General features: G+C 46.2%; 1 protein-coding gene across 20 annotated transcripts in view; it reads right to left on the bottom strand.

The window, feature by feature from the left end:
* KALRN (kalirin RhoGEF kinase) overlaps positions 1-23,295 on the bottom strand; it is a 641,436-nt gene that overhangs the window by 194,795 nt on the left and 423,346 nt on the right. For all 20 annotated transcript variants that reach the window (XM_032406711.1, XM_032406713.1, XM_032406719.1 and 17 more), the window contains exons 29-33: positions 23,164-23,275; positions 21,538-21,728; positions 21,000-21,101; positions 19,075-19,217; positions 15,937-16,039 (exon numbers count right to left, since the gene is read on the bottom strand). In XM_032406711.1, coding sequence (XP_032262602.1) covers positions 15,937-16,039; positions 19,075-19,217; positions 21,000-21,101; positions 21,538-21,728; positions 23,164-23,275 — 651 coding nt within the window. The remainder of the gene's footprint in view (positions 1-15,936; positions 16,040-19,074; positions 19,218-20,999; positions 21,102-21,537; positions 21,729-23,163; positions 23,276-23,295) is intronic.

Genomic DNA, 23,295 nt, shown 5'->3' with positions numbered 1-23,295 from the left:
AAGTAGGGAAGTCAACCGGGTTACTAGTTTGAGAGAAGAAGGAAATCTCTTTTTGAGGCTGAGACTGAGGAAAAGTCAGACATCCAACTGGAAACACTGAGGCAAGCAGCTGTAACAACTGCGCCCAGCACCAACCCTGCTCACTATGTGGCCACTTGGTCTTGAATTTGCTTGTTGGTTTTCTGGTTCCTCAGTAGAACTTAGCCTTCATACAGGTGGGGACTGGCCTGTTTTGTTTCACTGCTACCTCTCCATCCTGGCACAGAGCCTGGCACATGGGGGGTGAGTGAATAAACTCATATGAAAACTGCCATGAGGAGTCAAGTCACTTCAGAGCTTTAATCTTGGCATCTTTGTCATGGACATCAGAACTGAAGCAACAAAAACTATGGTTGGAGGTGGGGAGGATGTAGAGAAAGAAGAATCAGGAGTAGAAGTTCACGTGCAGCCCTCACCGGAGCATGAGCTAACAACATGTATTGGATGGCAGATGGACGGGAGCTAGTTGACAACATGCAGGAAAAGAGGTGTTGGAGTGATATACCCAAGTGGGGACAAAGGATGAGATTCAGAGGGTTGTGGATGGGTTAACATTAGATTCTTTCTGAGTCTTGAGAAAAGATGAGAGAGTAAGATGACCGTGGTACATCTAGGTGAAGATAAAAGTGACTATCATGCAAAAAATTAAAAAAAAAACCCAAACCCTCAGTGTTTCTTGGATGTTAATCAATAAAGTCTAAATTCCTTTGAATGGTGTGCAGGATCTGCCGTAATCTGACCCAAGCAAATCTTCTGGTCTTATTTTTCATAGCTCACCTCACAAACCCAGAATTTCAACCAGGCACATCTACTCTGCACAACCCAAACTCAACCTATTTTTCCCTTTCTCCCTTACTGACTCTTACCGTTTCATCCGTGTAGAATGACCTTCCTCTGCCCTCCCTCCCCAATGCTGCCTGGATAAATTCTACCCACTTTGTAGAGTCTAATGCTGAAACTTCTCTGATCCTCCCAAACTAGGATTTTGATTTTCTTAATTACATTTGGTCCCAGTTTCTAGATCTCTCTCTTACCCACACTGCCAAACATGTTACCATGTGTTTATTTGTTCTGCAGTTATTCCTTTCACAAATATTTACTGAGCACCTTCTATGAGTCAGTACTTTGCTAGATTCGGTGATGCAGTGGGGACATAAAACAGACATCCTGCTGTCCTCAGTCTGGCGGGGGAGGCAATCATATAACCACACAAATGCTTATGGTCATGGTGACAGGAACGGAGAAATAACAGTACACAGTGTCGTGAGAGATGTGACTTGGGGAAGGGACTTCGGCAGTGGGTCAGGACAGACTAAAATCGGAAAGAAGAGAGGGTCAAAGGGGTGGACTTAGGCATGGGAAGAGAGAGAAGCTTCCAGGCAGAGAAAACACAGGCCCTGGGCTGGGAAGAACCCTGGCACATTCAAGGAAGGCCAGGCAGCCTGCAAGGCAGGACACAGGAAGAAAAATGGCCCCCATGAGGCCAGAGAAGTGGGCTGAGGCCCAGATCATGCCGTCGCATCAGTCATGTTGAAGATTTTGATCTTTATCCTAAAAACAAGGGACGCTAGTGAAGGACTGGAAGCCGCAAAGTGATGTGGACAGCTTGCATTTTAAAAAGATCACGCTGGCTGCAGAATGGAGAAGAGAGTGGAGGGAGGTAAAAGTGAATATCCGGGGACCAGTTAGGAGGCTTGGTTCATAAGCCATGTGTGAGAGGACAATGGCTTGCACTAGAGTGGATTGTAGATGCTCAGTAAATGCCAAGGTAGTCATCGGTCTTTTTGGAGTCAATCACTAGGACAGAGAAAAGTTGAATTTCATCTTTACAGATCATTCCAGTAAGGTAAACCCCAGTCAACATAACCTCAGTTCTTGAGAACCCCTTGGGAAATGTGCATGTCAGGATCATCAAGTTTTCTGGATAACTAAAGGTAAACACCAACACTTTATCTCCCCAGTTTAACCATTTTTTTTTTTTAAAGATTTTATTTATTTATTTGACAGATAGATACATAGCGAGAGAGGGAACACAAGCAGGGGGAGTGGGAGAGGGAGAAGCAGGTTTCCTGCCGAGCAGGGAGCCCGATGCGGGGCTCGATCCCAGGACCCTGGGATCATGACCTGAGCCGAAGGCAGACGCTTAACGACTGAGCCACCCAGGCGCCCCTAGTTTAACCATTTTTATAAGTACCTTTTAATCTCTGACTTCTTAAGCAGAATACATTGAACATGATTTCCCCTTCTGTTAACAGTTACAAATACCAACATGAGTAATAATTATGGTGTAGTGCAGGATGCAAGGGAGTCCTCAGACAGGCCCAGTCATGATGCTCTCTTGGTACCCTCACTAAATAGAACCAAACTGTTAAGAGTTTTAATTCATCCATCAGTTTTTGCTCTCAGGGCTTTTCTGCTTCCTCTCTTGCTGACAGTAGCTCAGCCTTTGTGGCTATTAGTGGGTCTAGACAGAAGTAACTGTCTCCCCTTCTAATTTTCTTATGGGCTAAGTAACTAGATGGCCATGAAGGTAAGAATTACATATAAAATCAGGATTCAAGAGGCTTTCCTGTGAGCATAGATGTTTAGTTTTGCTATGTGAAGACTTCCTCCCTATGTCTCGGATTTATTTGTTGGACAGCTGAGTTCCAAATCCAATATATTTATCACCTTTTTCCTAACACATTGCATTGCTTTAGCTGTATAACCTGTTATATAATGTATGACAATAGACAAATACATTTCAAAAAGTCAAGTAGTTCTTATTCTTTCATTACAACAGAGGAGGAAAGTTTAGGGATTGCCAGAAACCTGCATTATATATGAAGTTTCCATGTTGCTATACTATTCTGAGGAGATATAAATGGTGAATTATATTTTAAAATACTAAATGTAGGAAATGTCTCATACATGACATCATATGAACCTCTAACTTACAAATATATTGATTTCAAAATGTCAAATTTATGTTTATCAAGACAGAATAAAGAGAGTAAAAAGACGAGCCCCAAAGTGAGAACAGATATTTACAAAACGTATAGCCAATAAAGGACTAATGTCTAGAATATTAGTATCTAGAATATGAAGAACTCTTAAAAATGCATACAAGAAACCCCTAGCTAACTCAGTAGATACATGGGCAAAAGGCTTGAATGGGGCATCATAAAAGAAAGTCCAAAGGCCCAATAAGGACATGACAAAATGTTCAACCTCATTCGTGATTTGGAAAATGCAAATTAAAACCATTAGCAGATACTACCACATCCCCACTAGACCTGCAAAAATTTTGAAGTCTGACAGTATCGAGTATAGGCGAGGATGGAGAGCAACAGAAAATCTCAGATATACTGGTAGGAGTGGAAATTTGGTACCAGCATATCAAAAAATAGTTTACACCAACTAGTAAAGTTGAAGATATAGATACAGATATACCCTATTACTTGGCAATTCTTTTTTTGTTCCTCTAGAAATTCCACTCCTTGCTTTACACCCTAGAGAAACTCAAGCACATGCACACAAGGATACGTATACAAAAATATTTACAGCAGTATTGCTCCCATAGCCCCAAACATCCCATGTAGAGAATGGATAAACTCTGGTATAGTCATGCAATGGAATACTATACAACAATGAAAATTAATGACCTATACACATCAGCATGGATGAATTCCATAAAAATAAGGGTTGAGCAGGACACACACACACACACAGTATAATTCTAGTCATATAAAGTTGAAGAACAGCCACATTGAAACTACATTGCTTGGAGACACATTCAAAAGGGGTAAAAATATAAAGGAAAGTAAGGTCAGTATTATTACAAATGCTATGAGAATGATTACCTCTAGGGGAGAAGAACAGGGTTGTGATCACGGAGGGGCACACAGGGGGCTTCTGGAAAGCCGTGACCTGCGCGGTTATTTCCTGTATATTCACTTTATAATTGTCCATTCAATTGTTTAGGAGTTTGTATGCATTTTCAGCATACATATTTCACTTTTTAAAAAAATCTAAAAAGTTTAACGTATATCAGATGTTTATAATTAGGAATGTACTCTATCCATAGAAACAAAAGTATAATTAACATTAATCAGACAAGCCCACAAGTCACATTTGGGTAATAGTATAGATTAAATACTATTTAAAGTATTTAAGTACATTTCAATAAAAATAAGTACATTTCAATAAAAATAAAAGAAAATAATATAGTGGCAATATTATCAGTTAAACAAAACATACCAGAGCAATAATGGATAAGGCTAATTTTTAGAGTATCTGATATCAGATTGGAAAAGATAAAAATATCGATGCTACCCTACGTTGCAAGACTGTGGGGAAACTGGCACTCTTACACACAACTGGAGGGAGTATAGACTGGGACAACACCCACACAGGGTGATGTGACATTGTCTATCAAAATTGAAAAGGGGCAGTTGTACTTCCAGGAAGTTACTCTGTTAATATACTCACGATTCACAAGTATGAGAAACTATATCTGTACAAAGCTATTAATTACAGCCTTGTTTGTAATGGCAAAAGATTGGAAACATGCCATACACCCATCAAGAGAGAATGAGTTAAATAAATTATGGTAATGGAATGCCATGTAGCCATCAAAAGGAATGAAGCAGCACTACATGACCTACTGTATGATTACCCAAATTTGTTACACGGAGAAAGTGTAAAACAGTACTTACTGTATGCTGTCTACTTGTTTAAACATTTTTAAGAAGAATAAATAAATATGAGCTTTCATGTTTTTAAAGAATCTCTCAGGAAGAATACCTACATTTTGAAACCCATGCATATATCACTACTTTGAAAGTTCATTTCAAGAATCTTGAATGCATATGCTTAAGGAAAAACAGGTTTAATTAAATTATTATGAGGAAGTAAAAGAAGATTTGGGTAAAGAGTCTAATGATTTTTCTGAACAGTTCCCATCAGAGCGAAGAGCCCATTTAAAAAAAAAAAAAAGTCAAATTCTACATCAAAACAAAGCAATTCTTTTGATACAGATGTATCAGTAGGACTTCTCCTTTACATATTGTCCATGACAGAGTAACTATTTTGGGATCAAAACTGATACAAAGGAGGGGAAACAGAAAGGAAGATGAACTTTAAGGCCAAGCTCAAATCTCACTTTTGGTGTAGACGCCATCCAATTTGCCAGGCTGAATTTGTTGCACAAAGTGGGTATGCTTCTTTTACAAAACCTAGCAGACAGTGTGGTCAGCATGTCTCTCATCTGACACTTTCTCTTTGTAATTTCTCGGGTTCCTAGCAAAGCAGCTAGCATAAAGGAAGTGCTAAGTACAACTGTCCCCTTTCACAAATACATGAAATGCGTCCACAGCCGCATATAAGACACTTGGGATGTGCAAGGACAGAGGTTGCTCTTACATATTCTGAATCTCCAAGGTATCTTGCCATCGGTGGACACTCAGTAAAATTCCACTGAGTAAAAGAATGAAATCATTTGAAATAATTTTCTATTTTACCTCTAATTGCATTCTTCTCTGCTCACAGATCTTTTTTACTTGGTCATGTGATAGTGGTTGTGCCAACTAGTTTGCTCCTTAAATAACACAACCAACCTAGTAGTTTGGACTTCATATTCCCCTGTTAGAAATACTGTCTTGAGTTTAAATGTTAGAGAACATAACCTAGAAATCTTTCTCTTTGGGGATTTTTCAAAAATTTTTTCATGAACGCAATAAATGTTCTTAATACCCCATGGAAGAAGGCATAAAAATTGTGACTGCTCTTGTTTTGGGGGGTTGTGGGTGCAGTGGGGGTGGGGAGGAGAGCTGGACTCTGCATTACAGATTTCAGATTCCGCAATTTGAAGCACCTCCTTTAAACAAACCATTCCCCCCTACTCCTCAACCTTTCACATCTTTTTTTAAAAATTAGAATAGGTTTTTTTTTTTTTTTTTTAAAACAACTTCGTTCTGATATTCCTAACTCTTTTATGAGATAGATGAAATTTAAAAGCATTTGGGGGTTATGTTGAATACTTCCTGCTCTTTTGTCTTTGTCTAGAATGTCTGTCCACCTGCCATGAACATAAACCTTCTCTAATCAGGAGTGTGCTGACTGCAACCAGAGCCAAAATATAGTGTGTGTGTGTGTGTGTGTGTGTGTGTGTGTGTGAGAGAGAGAGAGAGAGAGAGAGAGAGAGAGAGAGAGAGAGAGAAAGACAGAGAGAGAGGGAGAGAAATCTGGCATTCTAATTTGAAATGGTTACGAATCAGGGAATTAAAAATTGCAGGACTACCTTCAAGTGTTCCCAAATGATCTTTTTAAAAGAAATGCTGACTTCTTTTTAGATAAAAGCCGCAATGGTATCAGTCACAGAGACAAAAGTCAGTCCCAGTGATTCCAAATGCCTTACAATGGAGCACGTTTAGGCTCACACCAGCAGGAAAGCAAGGTGTTCTGTTTTGGTCACTGCCACGACCTGTGTGTCCAGACCAGCGCCTGCTGGATAGCTGAGCTCAATAAACGGCTGATGAATTTGTGAGATAAAAAGGTGGCATCCATCAAAATCCCGAGGAAAAGACAAGACAATGCCTTTTACATCTCCTCTGGTGCTCACTAAATCATGTGTATGTAAGTCATATGTATATGTAAGTCAGGGACAACAAATAGTAAATGCAACTTTTTAAACCCCATTCCTGTAGCTGAAAGAGGAGCTAGCAGGAGACAGGAGACAGACATAGTAAAAGCTAGAGGCTTTTTTCCCTTTGAGGACATCATCAAGTTCCGAGAGGAGAGAAGCCCTTGCCATTGGTACAGGCTGAGAGCAGTGTTCAGGGAGCACTCACTAAGCATTCCACGGCCAACATCAGCAGAGGCCACGCAGATTAGAGGAACAGCTCGCCTGAGCTTGGAGTCAGTGTATACATCTCCCTGCAATTACCAATTTCAAATGGAGCCAAGTAGAGCGTTAAGAAAAGTACAGGAGATGAACATTCTGAACAGGGAAGACTCCTCTTGCTGTCCTTACATCTGGGGAGGTTGAACCCTGCCCCCCCGGCTCTGATACACGGCATGGCCAGGGCCACGTCTGCGTGGCCCATGGCGGGTAAGAATGCAAAGAGGGACTGGTAGGGCTGAGGGTCTGCCTGAAGCTAGGGAAAGGACACCTCTCACAGGTCTCCTGTGCATAGTTCTTCTGCATCTTCTTCTAGCAGTTTTCTCTCAACAGGAAGAGCTATCAGGGCAGAATCAGGCTGCTGCCCCTCAGAAGGCATCTCCTACCTACTGGCCGGGGGACACACGTGGAGCCCAAGTCCCGTCCTCACTGTGGCTCCTTATAGAGGGCCACCATGGAGGACGTTCACACTGGCTTCTCTTGACAAGGCCCTGTTTTCTAGCATAAGGATCACATCACCTCACTCCAGTGCCACAAATCCTGAGACCCACACGCGCCCGTTCTCTATCTACTACATTACACTGGTCGTGGCAGACGGGTGGGCAGTAGCCATCAGCTGTGAGGACGTGACACTAAGCTGCCAGGCGGGTAAACCCAAAGCAAGCATTTCCAATCTAAGCTCAAGATCAAGAAACAGGGTAATAGTTACCCACTTGCTACCCAACAGACCTTTCCCAAGAATCCCAGGCTGTGGGCACAGAGAACCTATGTCATGTTTTCATGGCTCCAGGTAGCTCCAGCTTCAAGCACAACCACCACTTCGAAGCCCCTTTCCTCTGCTCCGTCCATTCTAGTCTCACTGCTGTGGCTCCAAATATTCATTTCCAGCAACATTTCTGCTTGGATTTTCTGAAAGAGTTAATTTTCGTACCGGCCAGGACGGCTCACCACCAGACACCATACTCCTGGTGTCACTTCTAGTCGCCCACGAGCTCAACTTGCTAAGAGCAATATTTCTCATAGCCTGTTTCCCCTACCATTAGCTTTATTTATTTTCTTAAAGATTTTATTTATTTATTTGAGAGAGAGAGCAGAGCAAGAGAGAGAGCACACGAGTGGGGGAGGAGGGGCAGAAAGAGAGGGAGAAGCAAGCTCCCCGCTTGAGCAGAGAGCCCAACCTGGGGCTTGATCCCAGGACCCCGAGATCACAACCTGAGCTGAAGGCAGACACTAAAACAACTGAGCCACCCAGGCGCCGCTACCATTAGCTTTAATAAGGCATTCACAGTCATTTTGTTCTGCACTAAAAGAACCTTTTAACTGACACAGGAGGAAAAAAGGTAAGTGGTATGCCAAGAGGTCCGTGCAGAATACGCCAGTAAAATCCTTGCTCTGAGAGCCGCCACTTCTCTCTCTGCCCTTGGCCCCCCAACCTGTGCCATCTCCCCACTCATGCCCCTCCACCCGAGCAGGATGTGTCCGGCGGGAGGCATACTCACTTGGGTCTTGTTTGCCTTGGACTGTCGCCAGCTAATCCACTTTAACATCTTGGCTTGCTCTCAAATTTGCTTTTTCCTTCCACCGAGATTTTTTAAAAAACAGAGTTCATATTTATGCTGGGCTGCGGCAGGACTCACTGCTCCCAGGCAGCTTGGAGGCAGGGATCAGCCTTGTCACAACTCAGTGCTCGCTGCCAAACTCTCAGAGCCCAACCAAGAAGTTGCTTTGAGAGGCCTGAAGACTCTGTCTAGGGCAGAATCCCTCTCCCACCAAGGCCACTCTATGAGTCACAAGCTCTTGGTATCAAAGAGTCTGACAGGCATTCGTGCTTGGGAAGTTATCTTTCCCTGCTCTGCTGCATGCCAGCCCAGAGGTGCTCGACTGGGCTCTGGAGCCACCGTGTAATTTCCTTGGGTCATCACAGATTGGCACGGGCCAGGGCAGGGGGGTGCAGAGGCTGTCTGAGAAGGGGGTAACAGTAGTGTTTCGTTTTGCTTCCAAGGTTCTAAAAGTTACACGATCAGGGTTGCTACAAAAGTACTATGTTTTTAACCCAATTTAACAGGCAGGAGATTAAGCTGGGGTTCAGGCCCAGGTCTGCCATTAACTAACGGGCTTTGTGACTCTGAGCAAGTCACTTTGTTTCTTTTAAACGTGTCCATGAAGGCAGAGGGATAGATGACCTGTACGGTTCCTTTCTTCCCCGAGCTTCTGTTTCCAAGGTCCAAACTCACCCCTACTCAGCTCTGGCCTGTGGCCACCCCCGCAGCTACCACACACAGATCTAATCTACCGGCAAATCTACCAGCTACCACACACAGATCTAATCTACCGGCGAATCACCATTTGCAGTTTCCCGATTTCTGTGACCGATCCCTGGGCCCTGCGCCTCTAGAACTGAGGAGATGCCTTGCGGCTGCCATGCTCCCAGCATCCTCAGAGCACTTCTGGGCCTCTCTACAATCGGCCCGTGTGCAGCACGAGACTCGTGGGCTGCTGTCGCTTATGAAATGCATTTGCTTTTCCAGATGATCGGCAACTTTAAAAAGAGGGTCTCTCAAGGGAGGTTTTTAAGCTATGGAGTATCAATCAAAATATTAGGTAAAATACTGCCATCGTGATTTTGCCCCGTGAACCCAGGTTGAGTTTTCCAGCAAAGTGGATTTCACAGCCTTTGGTCATAGGCAATAGCTGGAAGCCAGTCACTCATTTGAGGAACTTCTCATTTAGAGGAAAACCTGCAACCTCAACTCCTCGCACTTTATCAGTTTGTTCCGAAAAGCCAGCACGTTGGTACTGTGTTGAACGCCGCTCAGAAGAGGACGGAGCAGTGTTTCTGGGGGGAAGCAGGAAAATCCCCTGCTGGACCTTGCCCACCGATGCCTGTCTCCCCCCCACCCTAGGTCCCCCCCTCTGCCCACCACAGGAACTGAACTAGGAACAAAAGCTATTTTCAGACCTAGTCCTGGGCTTGGGTTATTCTGAACACTCGGGGGGAAACCACAATTTGCACTTAAAATTTGAAAGTGGAGATGGCATTTTTCCCACATTGGAGTGACCAGCGAGTCCTTGAGAAGAATCAGGATGCCTCTACCTAGGATTCACATGGCAATTCTGACCCACTGCACTGTTGAGGTGGGGTGTGACTGAGTCTCAGGACCGCTTTGCTGATAAAGTCAAGTTTAGATTTCTGATACATCCTCTCCAAGCCCTGGTAACTGGAAGTACCATTATGTACTCTTCTCATTTGTTCAGGGGTTAGAAAGTGTTTTGTTACTAGATAGGATGTAACATGAATCTCTCCCTATAAAGAACTATTTTAGGGCCCTTAGCCCCACTGAGACAAAGGGGAGAGTAGCAGAAGTGCTGAGGGATCTCCCCATCACATTTTCTGTTGCTTTTAGTAGAATGCATTTAATGGGCTGGATCTCCAGCAGGTGGTTCATCGGCTCTGGCGCCACAGCTAAATCTAACGAGCTGTCACAACTGCATTCTGGACACTCAGCCTTGGGTGGACCATCTTGATGGTTTTTAACAATTTGTCAAGCAAAGAATATTATTACCTTGTGTGAACTGATAGGATGTTTATTAGTCCTGACACTGCTGAGTCTCCACATTTCCAGATGTCTGGTTATCTCTTCAGTGCCAAACCCAGTGATCTGTGGGTCCTTAACACTCTAGGAAGCAGCTTGTCCATTTTCTTGCATGGGAGTGCCAGGCAGTAACCCAGACGGGGACCCATCACATGTCTCCTCTGCTCCAGACACTCTTTCATGCAGAATCATTGCATCACGGCAGGGGCTGAGCCCTCACCAATGCACCAGTGGTAGGGGCTGGGCCCTCACCAATGCACCTTCAAGTGCCGAACCTTCTCTGACTACAGCCCTTACACCTAGTGGCTTGCTAAGTGCTCTCAAGATGTAGGCGTCAGGATTACCAAATTCTGATAAACCAGATGAGGCTCTAGGGAAGTCTATTCTCAGAAGGCTCCTGCAGCCAGGCTGCCCCACACTTGTTATAGGTATCATCTGTAGGCATCCTTTGACTTTCCCCTTAGTTGGGCCCTCACTGTCTCTAAGCTGACCCTTCCTTATCAATCAGTGAAACAAAATTTTGGCCATGACCCACTGATTTGACTGTATGGCTGAAAAACTATTAAGTTAGATCCTGAAATCTCCAGGCTTCTTCACACATTTCCCTGTCCCCATTTGGCACATTGCCATTACCAGCCCACCTTGTATCTTAGATCACATTAGCTTGTTACTGAAATTCTTCATTTAAAACAGTCAGCCCTGGGATGTTCCAGCAGCATTTTCTGCCTTTAGAATTTTTACGTAGAATAGCATCTCGCAACTCAATTTCACTTCGACTTCCCTGTCTCCAGCCTGGACATGTCTAGAAAATCATAGTGATGTTTTGATGGAGAGTATCTACAAGGATGGGTTTGTAGTATTCAATTCAATAAGCATTTATTGAGCGGCCCAGCACGCCTACCCTAAACAGTAAATAGACGCACAGGGACCAGCACAGTGCAGGTGGCCGCTTCTGTACCATTAGCTGGAAATTATTCGGCAGACATCCATCATGTTACACAAGACACTTCTTCACTGCCACCTCATTACTCAGGCTCACTTCACTGGAATTCTGTAACTCTGTATTTCTTTGAAGTAATGGTTACAAAGTCCCACCGCTTCATAATACACATACAGGCAAAACACTCTCTACAGTGCCCAGAAGGGCAGGAGCATATTTTTGGACAAGAAGAGAAAGGGGCTCAGAGCGCAATCAAACAAAGCAAGCACAACCATCTGCCTTCGCAGCAATAAGATTTTTGCATGGGACAGGTACAGTTAGAACTTAACTATGCAGAACCATTGAGGGTTAAACCAAAGCAATTTGGGAGAAAGTGATTAATGCTATTTCCTGAAGCACCCTTGCTGGTTTTGTCAGCATTTAGTGAAGAACTAGCAATATTAGACTGATTCCTCATCATAGGAGGATGTACAATGCAAGGAAGCAACCCCAGATCCTCCGCTGTAGAGAAAAGGGGCCGGGCATTGGTCTTCTGCCCTCAATCCTGTCCTTTTAGCAAGAATTTGGATGAAGCCATAGAAGGTATGTTTATCTGATAATGCTGGGAGATGCAGCTGACATACTGGACAAAAAAATAATTTATATTCAAAATATGCTAGAATGCTGGGATGGAACTAAACAGGAGAAAATCTAATAGATACAAAGTACGCCAACACTCAGGTTATTAAACGAGCTGTGCAACCAGGGCAGCCAGTGAAAGCAGGCATGGAGAGCTTATGAGCCAACACTGAATACCACTACTAGACACATGTACCAGGGAGGAAACTAGGCAGAGTAGCCCTGGAACAAGAAGCTGAATGTGTATTAGTTAATCACATCTGTAGGATCAGGTACCATTCTGGAGGCCCCACTTTATTTCGATCATTCCACACTGAAGGAAATCCAGAGGAAGGCAGCCAGGATATGGTAGGGCATGAAAATACATTAATATAAGGAACAGCTGGAGAAACTGAGGACTTCTAGACAGAAGATTAGGAGAGAAGACAAGACAACCATCTTCAAATATCTGAAGCCCAGGAGTTGCCACTAGCCCAAGATGGTACAACTTGAGGATTAAAATGAATACCTGACAGTAATGGATTATAATCCATTAACTAGTAAAATAACCCATGAGCCAATGCTAACAATAAATATCTAAGCCTTAGATCCTAAGGGCTAGCAAATGGAAAGAGGAGTAGAGTTGCTCTGTTTATAGACAGGTAAGTTGAAGCTACCTGCCTTTAGGTGTAGTATGGACAAGAATCTGCTGTCAGTTAGCCACTGAAGGAAGACGGCAGAACTCTACTCAAGAAGTAGATCCTCACAGGTTGTGAAATAATTGTGTACTCTTATTCAGAGCATCTAAACTTTCGTTTTCCCTCCAATAGTCGTGGGAAATTAACCCTTACTGAATGTCTAACAGGTGGCAAGTAAATGTGCTTGTCTTACAGATAGGGAAATTAAGGCGCAGTAACTCACACAACAGGACACAGAGGGTAACCACCAGAGCTGGGATTTGAACCTGAGTGTGCCCAAACTCCTTCCACCCCACCACAGCACACAAAATACACACAAGGTGATTGGAGAGGTACCCGAGGGCCCCGAAGCTGTGGTTCTTTAATGGTTACATTTTCCTCATCTACCCAGCATAGCCCTGCCACTGTTCTCTTCTGGATTAGAAGACGAAGACTGGGGTCTTTTCTAGAAACCCATTGTGAAGATGACCCTGATCCCTGCGGAGGGACTCTGCCCTATTCCCTCCCCACAGCTGCCCCTCTTTGCCCTTCTCTTGAATGTGGTTCGGTTTCCCTGAATCAGTCCATTTTTGTTATCTTGCTCTTCTTCAGAGTCTGTTCACCTGACCACTTGGAAAGCAACAGAGACCAGTCTCCTGGTTTTCTGGTACAGTTAGGGGAATATTTAACACTGTTGATACATCTCTGAACTCAAAGATACCACTTACTGGTTTGCCTGAGGAAGGGGAGTGTAGGTGAAGGAGGGCACATGGCTGTCCTGTTATTACTGTTCTGTGTCAGAAGAGTAAGAACATTCTAAATTATAGTACGTGGTCACAGATAGGCCCTCTGTTTTATTCTGAAAGTGTGACTACTTCTAGGTGATTCTTCAGGGTTCCTGTATAGAACACAGAATCTCCCATCATCCCCAGACCCACTACCCATGTTTCCCAGGGCCTGAGAAGGGAGTTGGGGGTTCGTGTTCCCAAACAAGCCAGGTTCTCCAGCTGACTATTGCTTTCTGCTTGGAGGTAAGGAAACTTCGAGGCTTCTTGAGCATATTTAAAAATACAATGTTTGTGTATCTGGCTGCTTTCCGACCAGCTGTTTTAGCTGCCTCCTGATACTGGAATTTCCTGAGATCAGGGACTGTGTTCCCTCTGTTCATTGATCCCACAAGCCTTTCCTGAGCATCTGTGTGTGCTGCGGGCCAGGGACAGCAGTGAAGCAGACAGACAACCTTGCCCTCATCAAGGCTTAACGGCCTGGCTAGAGAGACACACATCGAACGAGAATTACACAAATAAGGATTCACATTCAACAAATAACCCACATCTCTCTACAGTATCCAGCACAGAGCTTGGCACGTGGTGGGTGCTTTTTCAAGAATATGTGATTAATGTTTTTGTGGAATGTGCAGAAAGACTGACCAGCTGAGTTCATCCTAGCATTGGGAGTACAACGCCTTGACCTTTGGAGTGAGAGAAAAAACATGACAGTGAAGCAGAATGATCTGGGTGCTAGTTCCTGCTTTTCCACGAACTACTAGAATTTTCCTGGGTGAGTTACTCAATCTTTCTAGGCCTCAGTTTCCTTATTTATGGAATAATATGTAAGTCACCAGGATTCTTCATGAATTGTGACATGCCTGCCATCGGAAGTGTTCTAATTTGGCCTCACTTACCTTGCCAGAAGACAAGGAACGGCTGGAGCCGGAGACAAGACAAACGGCTCTGGCACCGGGGGCTGTGTTAAGTCAGGGCTGTGGGAAGATGCAGTAGCAGCTGGAAGGGATGGGTCCCCTGGACCGTGAAACTAAGAGCCTCTCTCTGAACGTGGGAAATGCTGCATTGTGCTTCCCACCCACTGACTGTTTAAAAAGAAACACTCATTCATAGGATATTCTAGGTTACATTTCTAAACAACAGATCAGAGGAGAAAGGAAAGTACAGGAATAGTTTTCTTTGTATGTTTTTACAAGTGGAAAAAAACAATTTTCCATCCACTCTGATAGTCAAAAATGGCTTAGAAACTTGAAGGCAGGATGTCAGACAGAATTACCTTGAGTGTTCTTGAATACTAGTCTAGAGCGTGACTTAGCACCGTGATCTTGGAAGGTCTGGGGCACAGTCTTTTTTTTTTTTTTTTATCCCAGTAAGAAAAAAAAAAATTAGGAAAAATCCTAATGAATTCAGATCATCTTCAAAAAAACCCCATAACATAGAAAACAAAAATGAAGCAAGGACACAGTCTGTTGCCTAAGGCTGAAGGACTAGACCAACACCAACTAGGTCTTGATAGACTAGGGCCAAATCATCTTTGGAATTCCATCCCTTCATTCATAAAATCACTAACATGCAGCAAAAGATCATCTCATACTCGTTGACCCTGAGGTAAGCAAATGAGAGTAGAGCTGGAGACAAAAATCTTCCCATTCCTGCCAAATTTAGACAGCTGAATTCTTCCCCTGGCTTGAACAAATACACTGGGTCTTCGCTACTCCTTTCTTGTACTCTCCTTCAGAACTCCTACCTTCTGCTTACTTGCTCCAAAATATAATAGACCAAGTGACCAGGCTTTCTCGAAAAGACTACTACATCCCTCCAAGCTGCTTCCCACACCACTTCTTGGTCCTCTGCCCCTCAGGAACTGAACCCCGATACTCTGGCCAGAGGAAGGCATCCTTTCCACTGGAGCCCCTTCAGAGAAGAGGCCCCTACCAACCAGCATCTCTGTGGCCATTTGCCAAATCATTGGTCTTGGTCTAACTTTAGATGAGCCTATTCAATCATTATAAATATGAGCCAGCCACAGCCACTAAGGTCTCAGGAAACCATCCCAGCCTCAGCCCCTGAGGTCCAGCTTCCCAGGAGGCAGAGCCACCCAAGCAGCCCAGGCGGGGTATCTCCGGAGGACAGGAGACCCAGACCCTCTCATCCTTCACCCTTGCCACACCCTCATCACTTCTGCTAAACTCCCATGACAGGAGAGGTCTGGCTGGTCACCTGGTCTTCTATCCGCCCAGACAACATCTCCGCACTGTGACACACCTCCTCCAGCCCTGCTCTTTCCACTTTGGCTGGCACAAAGAGACAACTGACTCCTGAGGTTGGGTTCCATAGTGGGAGAAATTCCTCTGGGGCTAATTCTCCAGGGGTGGTGAAGCCAACAAGAAGTCTTAGGGGAAGGAAGGTTGGGACACTGTCCTACCTTGTCACTGTCCACTGTATTCTGAGAGGTCCTGGAGGCGATGGAGATGGTGTCTGGCTGGCTGCTCCCATCCCCCTGGCTGTCAACATCCTCCACTCCATCCCTGCAGGCAGAAGAGAAAAAAAAAACAGGGGTGGGGGTGGGGGGAACCACTGTGGGTTTAGAGCACACAAGGATTTCCAGCTGGTCTGGCAGAGCAGAGCCTCAGTACTTTCTAGCAGGGATTTGTCTAAAATTATCCCACTAAAGAGAGCAGCCCTATGTGATTTTCAAAGATGTCACCTCTTGTACTTAAAAAGCACACAATCCCTATACTGATAACTGAGCATGAAATGGCCCCTCCATAACTCCTCTGGCCCACGGTGCAGAGGAGGTGATGATTTATTTATTTATTTACTGGGAATGGGTCTACAATAGGCAGTTAGAAGAGGTCCACCCTACTTAGAACCTAGGTGTCTACCCAGCTGACTGGGTGATCCCCAACAATCCCAGAGTTCAAGGTATTCGAATAGTTTTTCTGCATGCTGAGGGAGGATGGGGGTTAGTTTATAGCTGGCCTATAAAGAAAACAGGACTGAGAAGAATATTTTTTTTTTGACTTGTATTTCTTCTGTTAAAGAAAATAACGTGAGATATTTCCTCCAGGTGAGATTATCTTTGGGAAGTTGCTGATGTGGGATGCTCAACGCCTGGGTATGGAGGAAGAGAGCATTTCCTTCATTTTGGTGGGTCTTGTGGATCTTGTGCCTGTTTATGATGACTTCATATCAACACAGAAGGCCAAGGCCCCATCTCAAAGACCCCAGATTGCACAGCAGCTTTCTGAGTCATCTGTGCTCCTGAGCATCTGGTGAAGTAATCTCCTGAGTGCGCTCCTGACATCTGGAGCCCTTCCTGGGTCGCTGGACCATATAGCTGTCCCACTCACATGTCCCTTCAATTCTCTAGTGTGAGAATTAGGTCTCAATCCTGCACTGAACCCATAGCCAGGGCCAAGGGAGATTAGGTGCCTGGGAACTGGTGAAGGCTGAATGGTCCATGTCAGGAAAAACTGAAGGAGATGTGGGCCAGGACTTGGATAAATGAGCACCAAGAGTGTCAGCTCTTCCCATGGAGGCTTATGAAAGTCTCACCCTGATGCTGTTTCTGGAGAGGTAATGGCGTTGGGAAGTTGCTGCCCGAGGATGACACCACGTGGGCAAAATGCCCCATGTACAAAGTCGCCTCACAGAGTCTCAACAATTACAGTCTGGTGTACGTGGACATGTGTGTGCAGGTGGGCATGCATGTGATACACAGGTATATACACAGTATCTCCTAGTCTTACAGAGGGTCTTCTCCTACCTAGAATGCTTCTAGGTCAACTGCCTTCTTACCACCACTTGCGGGGGTGGGAAATGCCAACTTATTTTAATAATATAAGCCACACATTCGTAGGCAGGAAGATCTGCTGTAAAACGAAATTATGTGATGCATTTCAAAACCAAGAATAAAGGACTCTTAGATCATCTGCTGTTTTAGATATCTGGGCTGCTGCTCCCCACCATTTGCCTACAGTTGAGGGTTGGCTGTACTTTGTGCTTCCCACCCTTCTGGCCCATTGCGGGCCCTTCTGGCCCACTGCAGATAAAGCCAGGTCTGGGGAATGTGGGGAGCCCATCCAGGAGCGGGGGTGCTCTCCAAGCCAATTCACTCCTCTGTAAACTCTGTCCCCGCCTCCTGGGAGCCGAGCTAATGAAATGACAGACAGCCTTACTATTCTCTGCAGACTCTGCCCAGGGTTTTCACTCTCTTATTTTAGGACAATGACAGAAAAACGGTGGGAGGCATTTCCAAGAAAGGTCCATCTCATGTTCTATAGATGTCCAGACTCTACTACTGAGGGAAAAAGGGGCTCTATCACAGAGACACTTGAGCCAACCTCACCTGAATATCCATTCTTTCCTGCATGCTGTTGGACATTGAGTTCTTAGAACATTTCCACTCTATCTCCTTTATTAGAGTAGGGGCTTCCTGCAGCAGGGTGGGTCCCTGGTGCTAAACTAAGCCTGCCCCTTCCCTGGACTCTGGACATGGGTAACTGAAATCAAAATAACCCCTCCTCCAATACAGCTCTAATTTGTCCTTCCAGCACTGAGAGGTGACCTTATCCTGGCCACGCAGGTCTTGGGGCTTCTGGCCTGTGGCGGTATCTCTCCCTACCTTAGTCACACTCTTCTTCTGGCTATCACCTCCCTTTGTACTAATGCTGCTACTCTGCAGGTCCTCAGGTCCATGTATCCTGGTTGGCACCAGAAGGTCAACTAGATCTTTGGGATTTAGTCCATTCATGAATAGTGGAGGAAAGGCGAGCCTATTACCACCAGCGACCATCACCCCCAGAACTTTGTTTTTTTCCCAAGGTTAACATGATGTTTTTTATATGCTTTCATTTGAAGTGCCCTCTAAGAGAGTCATTGTAGGTGACTGTCACATGGAGATTTGAGAAACAGTTAGGAAGCCTTCCATCGGTGTAGGGCAACTGGGATTCGGAAGGGCCCAGAGAGGTGAAGATACAAAAAATCAGTCCCCTTCTGCCCAATCACCTTGCTTATCTCAGATAACTGAAGGTGAGGACTCGGGGGTTACAGAAGAGCTGCAGTGATAACCCCACCACCCCATCCCCCTGCCGTTACCATATACAAAACTCCTTTACTGTCTCATCAGTCCACTCATGGCCTACCTCCCTCTCAAAGCCTTCCCTGGACATTCCTCTCTAGTGCTCATCTAAAGTCCCCTCTCAATGAATTTTTACAGCATTTACTGTCCCCATGGGTGGCACTGGTTCTTCTAGTCTAACTGTTCCAAGTGTGAGATACAACTGTTAGATGGTTCTAGAGGGCAGGGGCTCATCGTGCACTTCCCCTTCTCAGAGCACCTAGCAGCGTCTGTGAAATAAGAGGAGCTCGATGGAGCCCTGCTGAATGTAACTGGCAGGAATGGTGAGATGCTCAGAGAGGAGATTCCTCATCTTAGACAGGGCTTCATAGAGAGGGGTGCCAACTGCGGAGCGCACCGCTCCTGTGGGAGCAGAGGGCGACCCCACTCCCGCTCCTGGAGCACATGAGGCAGTGCTTGGGGGGGAGAGATGCTGGTTACCTCTTACTATTGTTCCTCTGTTTGGCTGGTGTTTTGGGGAGCTGAATTGGCTCCTTTAAAGCTCCTTTCAGGTGAATGATCCTTTCTTGAATCACCTCTCGAATGTTCTTGATCCACTCTTGCTTGGTTTCTATGTTGGAGGCCTGGGGTGCCACAGAAAGAAAGAGTAAACACCCCATCTCCCTTTGCCCTGCCAAAACAGTTCTCAATCCTCCTCCTGCAGGCTTAACCCATTATTTTCAAGGACACCAAATGTTTGAGGAGCTCATTTCTCATTTTACACGCATGACTCTTCAATCCCAGGGACACACTCCTTCAACTCCTAGAATGGGGCTAAGACCTCAATACTCAATGTAGACTTGTACAGAAGTGATTTTCAAAGTATTTAATACTCTGTGTGGCACTGACCAATACTGACATCTGCCCTGGGGCACCTGGGTGGCTTAGTTGGTTGAGTGTCTGTCTGCCTTTGGCTCGGGTCATGATTCCGGGGTCCTGGGATCAAGCCCCGTGTCAGGATCCCTGCTCAGCGGGAGTCTGCTTCTCTCTCTCCTTCTGCCCCTCCCCGCTGCTTATGCTCTCTCTCTCTCAAATAAATAAGTAAATAAGTAAGTAAGTAAGTAAATAAATATCTTTAAAAAAATACTGCCATCTGCCTTGGGGCTGGAGCATATGTAGAGGTCCCCTGCTGGGTCAGGGATGAACACATCAATTGCTAGATGCTGGGGAGGTCTGGGGAGTACTGGGAGGGGTAGCAAGGGATATCTGAAGGCAGTGGCTATTTACCAAGTGGTACAGATCCATGTCAGCACGTTCAACTCCTGGTATGGCTACATACATAGGTTTGTGCTGCCTCAAAGTCAGGGCTGGGTTTTTAGCCTTGTAAACACGTTCATTGAAGGCACTTCTGCCACTTCATGAACATCCCGTTTGTCTTTGTGGAATTGTTTTCAGGTAATTCTGTCTCATGGCAGGTAAAGCTAGGCTGGCAATTCAGAGGGAACAAGTGTGAAGCATTTGTCAGGGTCGGGCCATCTCTTCCTTGGTGGCAGCCACCCCAATAAGCAAATGATTGGTGGGAGCCCCATCTGCAGGACCCCTTCCCGGTTAGATGCATGTTACCACAAGCCCCAAACCCCAGGCTGCATGTGCTCTGGAGAGCTGGAATGACTCCTTAAGGCTGTCATCTAGTGAAAGGCCCTTTCTTAGCACTCCGTTCAATCAACATAGTCACCACGTTAGTGTGATTTACTAGAGCTCTAGAATGTAAGTTTCTGGAGGATGAGGTCCATCTCTCATGCGTGGCTAGAAGCAGCACTGAGCAGAATACCTTCTGTGCAGAAGGTGCTCAAGAAAAAGTATTGAATGAATGTGGAGCAAATCAAGGTAGCTTTTGCCAAAAGGTCAGTTGTCCTTGCCCTTGAAGAGGACATATGGACAGAACATATTTAAGTGGGCCCTGCTGAGACAGCCCAGCAGGCTACTCCCTGCCTCCCTCCCTCTAGGTACACATGAGGGGAGGGACTTAGGAGACCACTGGTCTTTGAGATTTCTTTTTTTTTTTTAACATTTAATTTATTTATTTGTCAGAGAGAGCACAAGCAGAGGGAGAAGCAAGCAGAGGAAGAGGGAGAAGGGGGCTCCCCACTGAGCAGGGAGCCGGATGTGGGACTCGATCCCAGGACGCTGGGATCGTGACCTGAGCAGAAGGCAGACGCTTAACCGACTGAGCCACCCAGGCGCCCCTGGTCTTTGAGATTTCAAGTCTACTTCCATGAAAGAACTTGCTTTTTAATACCCATGGGATACTGCCCTCCCCATGGAGTCTCCAGGCCCCAGCTTTCAGGAAGAACATGCTGCAGCCCTCTGCCCTCCTCCTGCTACCCGCAACCCTGGGCAAGTGCCCAGCGGAGAGCAGTACTTACTTTCAGCACTGTTTTATTGTCTGAGGAGGGGGTGCGCCCAGACCACAAGGCGAATTTGCAGGGATCACCTTCTACGTGCTCGGTCACACCCAGCTCTGAGGTCTGTAGACAGGAAATGCCTGTGAGAGGCGGGGAAGGGGAGGGCAGTGGGGAACTTAGGGCTGGGGTGGGAAAGGGAAAGGCAACAAAGAGGAGAGGACCGAGGGAGGGGCTTCTGTCAATCAAACTTCAATAGACTGGATGCTTGTTCAGCTACCCGGATGAAAGGACCTGCAGGTGCCTGCCAGATTAGCAGGTGGCAGGGAGGGAGGGTGAAGAGGGAGGCACTAAAAGCAGACAGCAAGAAGACCGGTGAACTCTAAGATGCAGAAGTGGGAGTCGAGGGGGGGCAGCTTTCCAAATAGGAGGCATTTTCATTTGTCCAGGACGGTTTTGGTGTGGTGCCAGGGGAGAGATGAGCTGAGTGTTCAAGAGCCCTTTCTGCCCGAGGGCTCTATGACAACAGGGGGACTTGTCTTACCCCACCTGCCCCACCTACCAGTAGCTTGTTCTTGTAAACATATTTCGTGTGTCCTGAAGAGTCTTTGATCTCCTTGCTAAAAACCAAGGAGATTTCAAAGAGGAACAGGTGCCGCTCCCGCCCCTTCCGGATCAGCGACTTTGGGTCCCACACTTGGAAGGCATCCTGGAGAATCAGCTCTCCCTGCACATCCAGGTTCTCGTCGAACCCTGAAAGACACCCGTTCCCACCCCATGGAGTTTCTCTGGTGCCACGTGGGTGCCACATTCCACTCCCCGCTTGGAAAGGCTTCCCTGACCATGAGCCCCCCATTCCCACGTTGGCTCTCTGGGCTGATTCCCGAGACTCCTCAATACTTGAGGAGACAGTTCTAGGGAACAGTAAGCAGATCCCCCTTCCCACACCAGGTCTCCTACGCATAACCAGGATTAGTGGCATCTCCCCAGGGCCTGGGACCTCCTGCGAGGGCAAACCCTATGTCACCTTCTTCCTACAGTTCCCCACCAACTCAGAGCGCTGAGTGGGGCTGAGGACAAGCACTGCTGGGTGGAGGAGTGCCCTTGACTCCACTTTATTTGTCCTTGCTTTATTTCGTAGATTCCATTCCTAGGACTCTTCCCTTTGACGGCTCCTGTACCGTGTGGTGCACACACCTTCAACAGTTACATTTATTCCACTTTAAATTTTAACAGAGGTTCTGAAACTTAGTATGTGTAAGAATCACACAGATTCCTACCGACCCCTGCCCCTCAAGAGACTGGGATTCGGTAGCTGTGGGGTGGAGCCCAGGAGTCTGCTCTCGGGACAAGCTCTCAGGTGTTGCTGTTGCTGGTCCACAGACTGTACTCGGAGTAACTGGCTTCAGAATACAGGGCAGGGACAAGCTGGAGGAGAAGGTTTGCTTGCAGGGGAGAATACCCAGGGCTGGGGATGAGGATCAGGTGCAAACAGAAAAGGGTGGAGAAACCGTGGCAAGAGGAATAGGTTCAGACGGCCAGCGCTCAGTCTGGAGAAGGTCACCAGGGCTCCATTGCATGGAGAACTATGGCTTCCTCTGCTCAGGGTGACCCAGGAAGTGGTGAGACCAGACCAAGTCTTCTAGATGGAGGGTGGGGAGCGGGGGAGGGGAGGTGATGACGGGGGATGGAGCCCGGAGGAGAAAACACAGCCCACAGGTTTGCACAGTTGCAACAGAGTACATTTCTGTCCCACAACACCTGTTTGCCAGCCCAGACTGGGATGCCGCGTCTGAGCTCCTCTAACAGTCCCGCCCCGGCATGGCTGAACTGCACATCTGTTCTGCAGTGGTAAGAGCACTTTATTGGAGTCTCACTCTACCGGGTCTCTGGGCCCCAATAACATGGTTCCAGTGGACTACATGTGCTTGGGCGAAGTCCAACTTGGACCTGGTCCTACCTGGTCCTACCTGGAGGCAGGTATTGGTTGAGCTGGCCCCTGTGGAGCTCCTCTCATACCTCCTAAGGACCAATGTCCTAAGGACCTATATCCTCAACTTGCCACTTCTCCTCTCTTCCAGCCTTGCCCCTGGCCTGACTTCATACAAGTTCTAGACCACGACACAAGCTCCCTGGTCTTAGAAAAGGAGGAGGCTCCCCCGGGGAGGCTGGGAGGACAGACAGCTACCTTCCAGCATGCTGACATGCATGGCATCATTGGCTTTCTTTGGGACACTGAGCATCACCTCCAGGCCATCCTTGAGCTCCCCCTTCCCTTCTTCACAGCAAGTTAAAAGTTCCTGGGGGGAAAAAGTCCAGA

The sequence above is a fragment of the Phoca vitulina genome, unplaced genomic scaffold (assembly GCF_004348235.1).
Source record: "Phoca vitulina isolate PV1807 unplaced genomic scaffold, GSC_HSeal_1.0 scaffold8, whole genome shotgun sequence".
In the NCBI taxonomy this organism is placed as follows: domain Eukaryota; kingdom Metazoa; phylum Chordata; class Mammalia; order Carnivora; family Phocidae; genus Phoca; species Phoca vitulina.
This window is presented reverse-complemented; position numbering and strand designations above follow the sequence as displayed.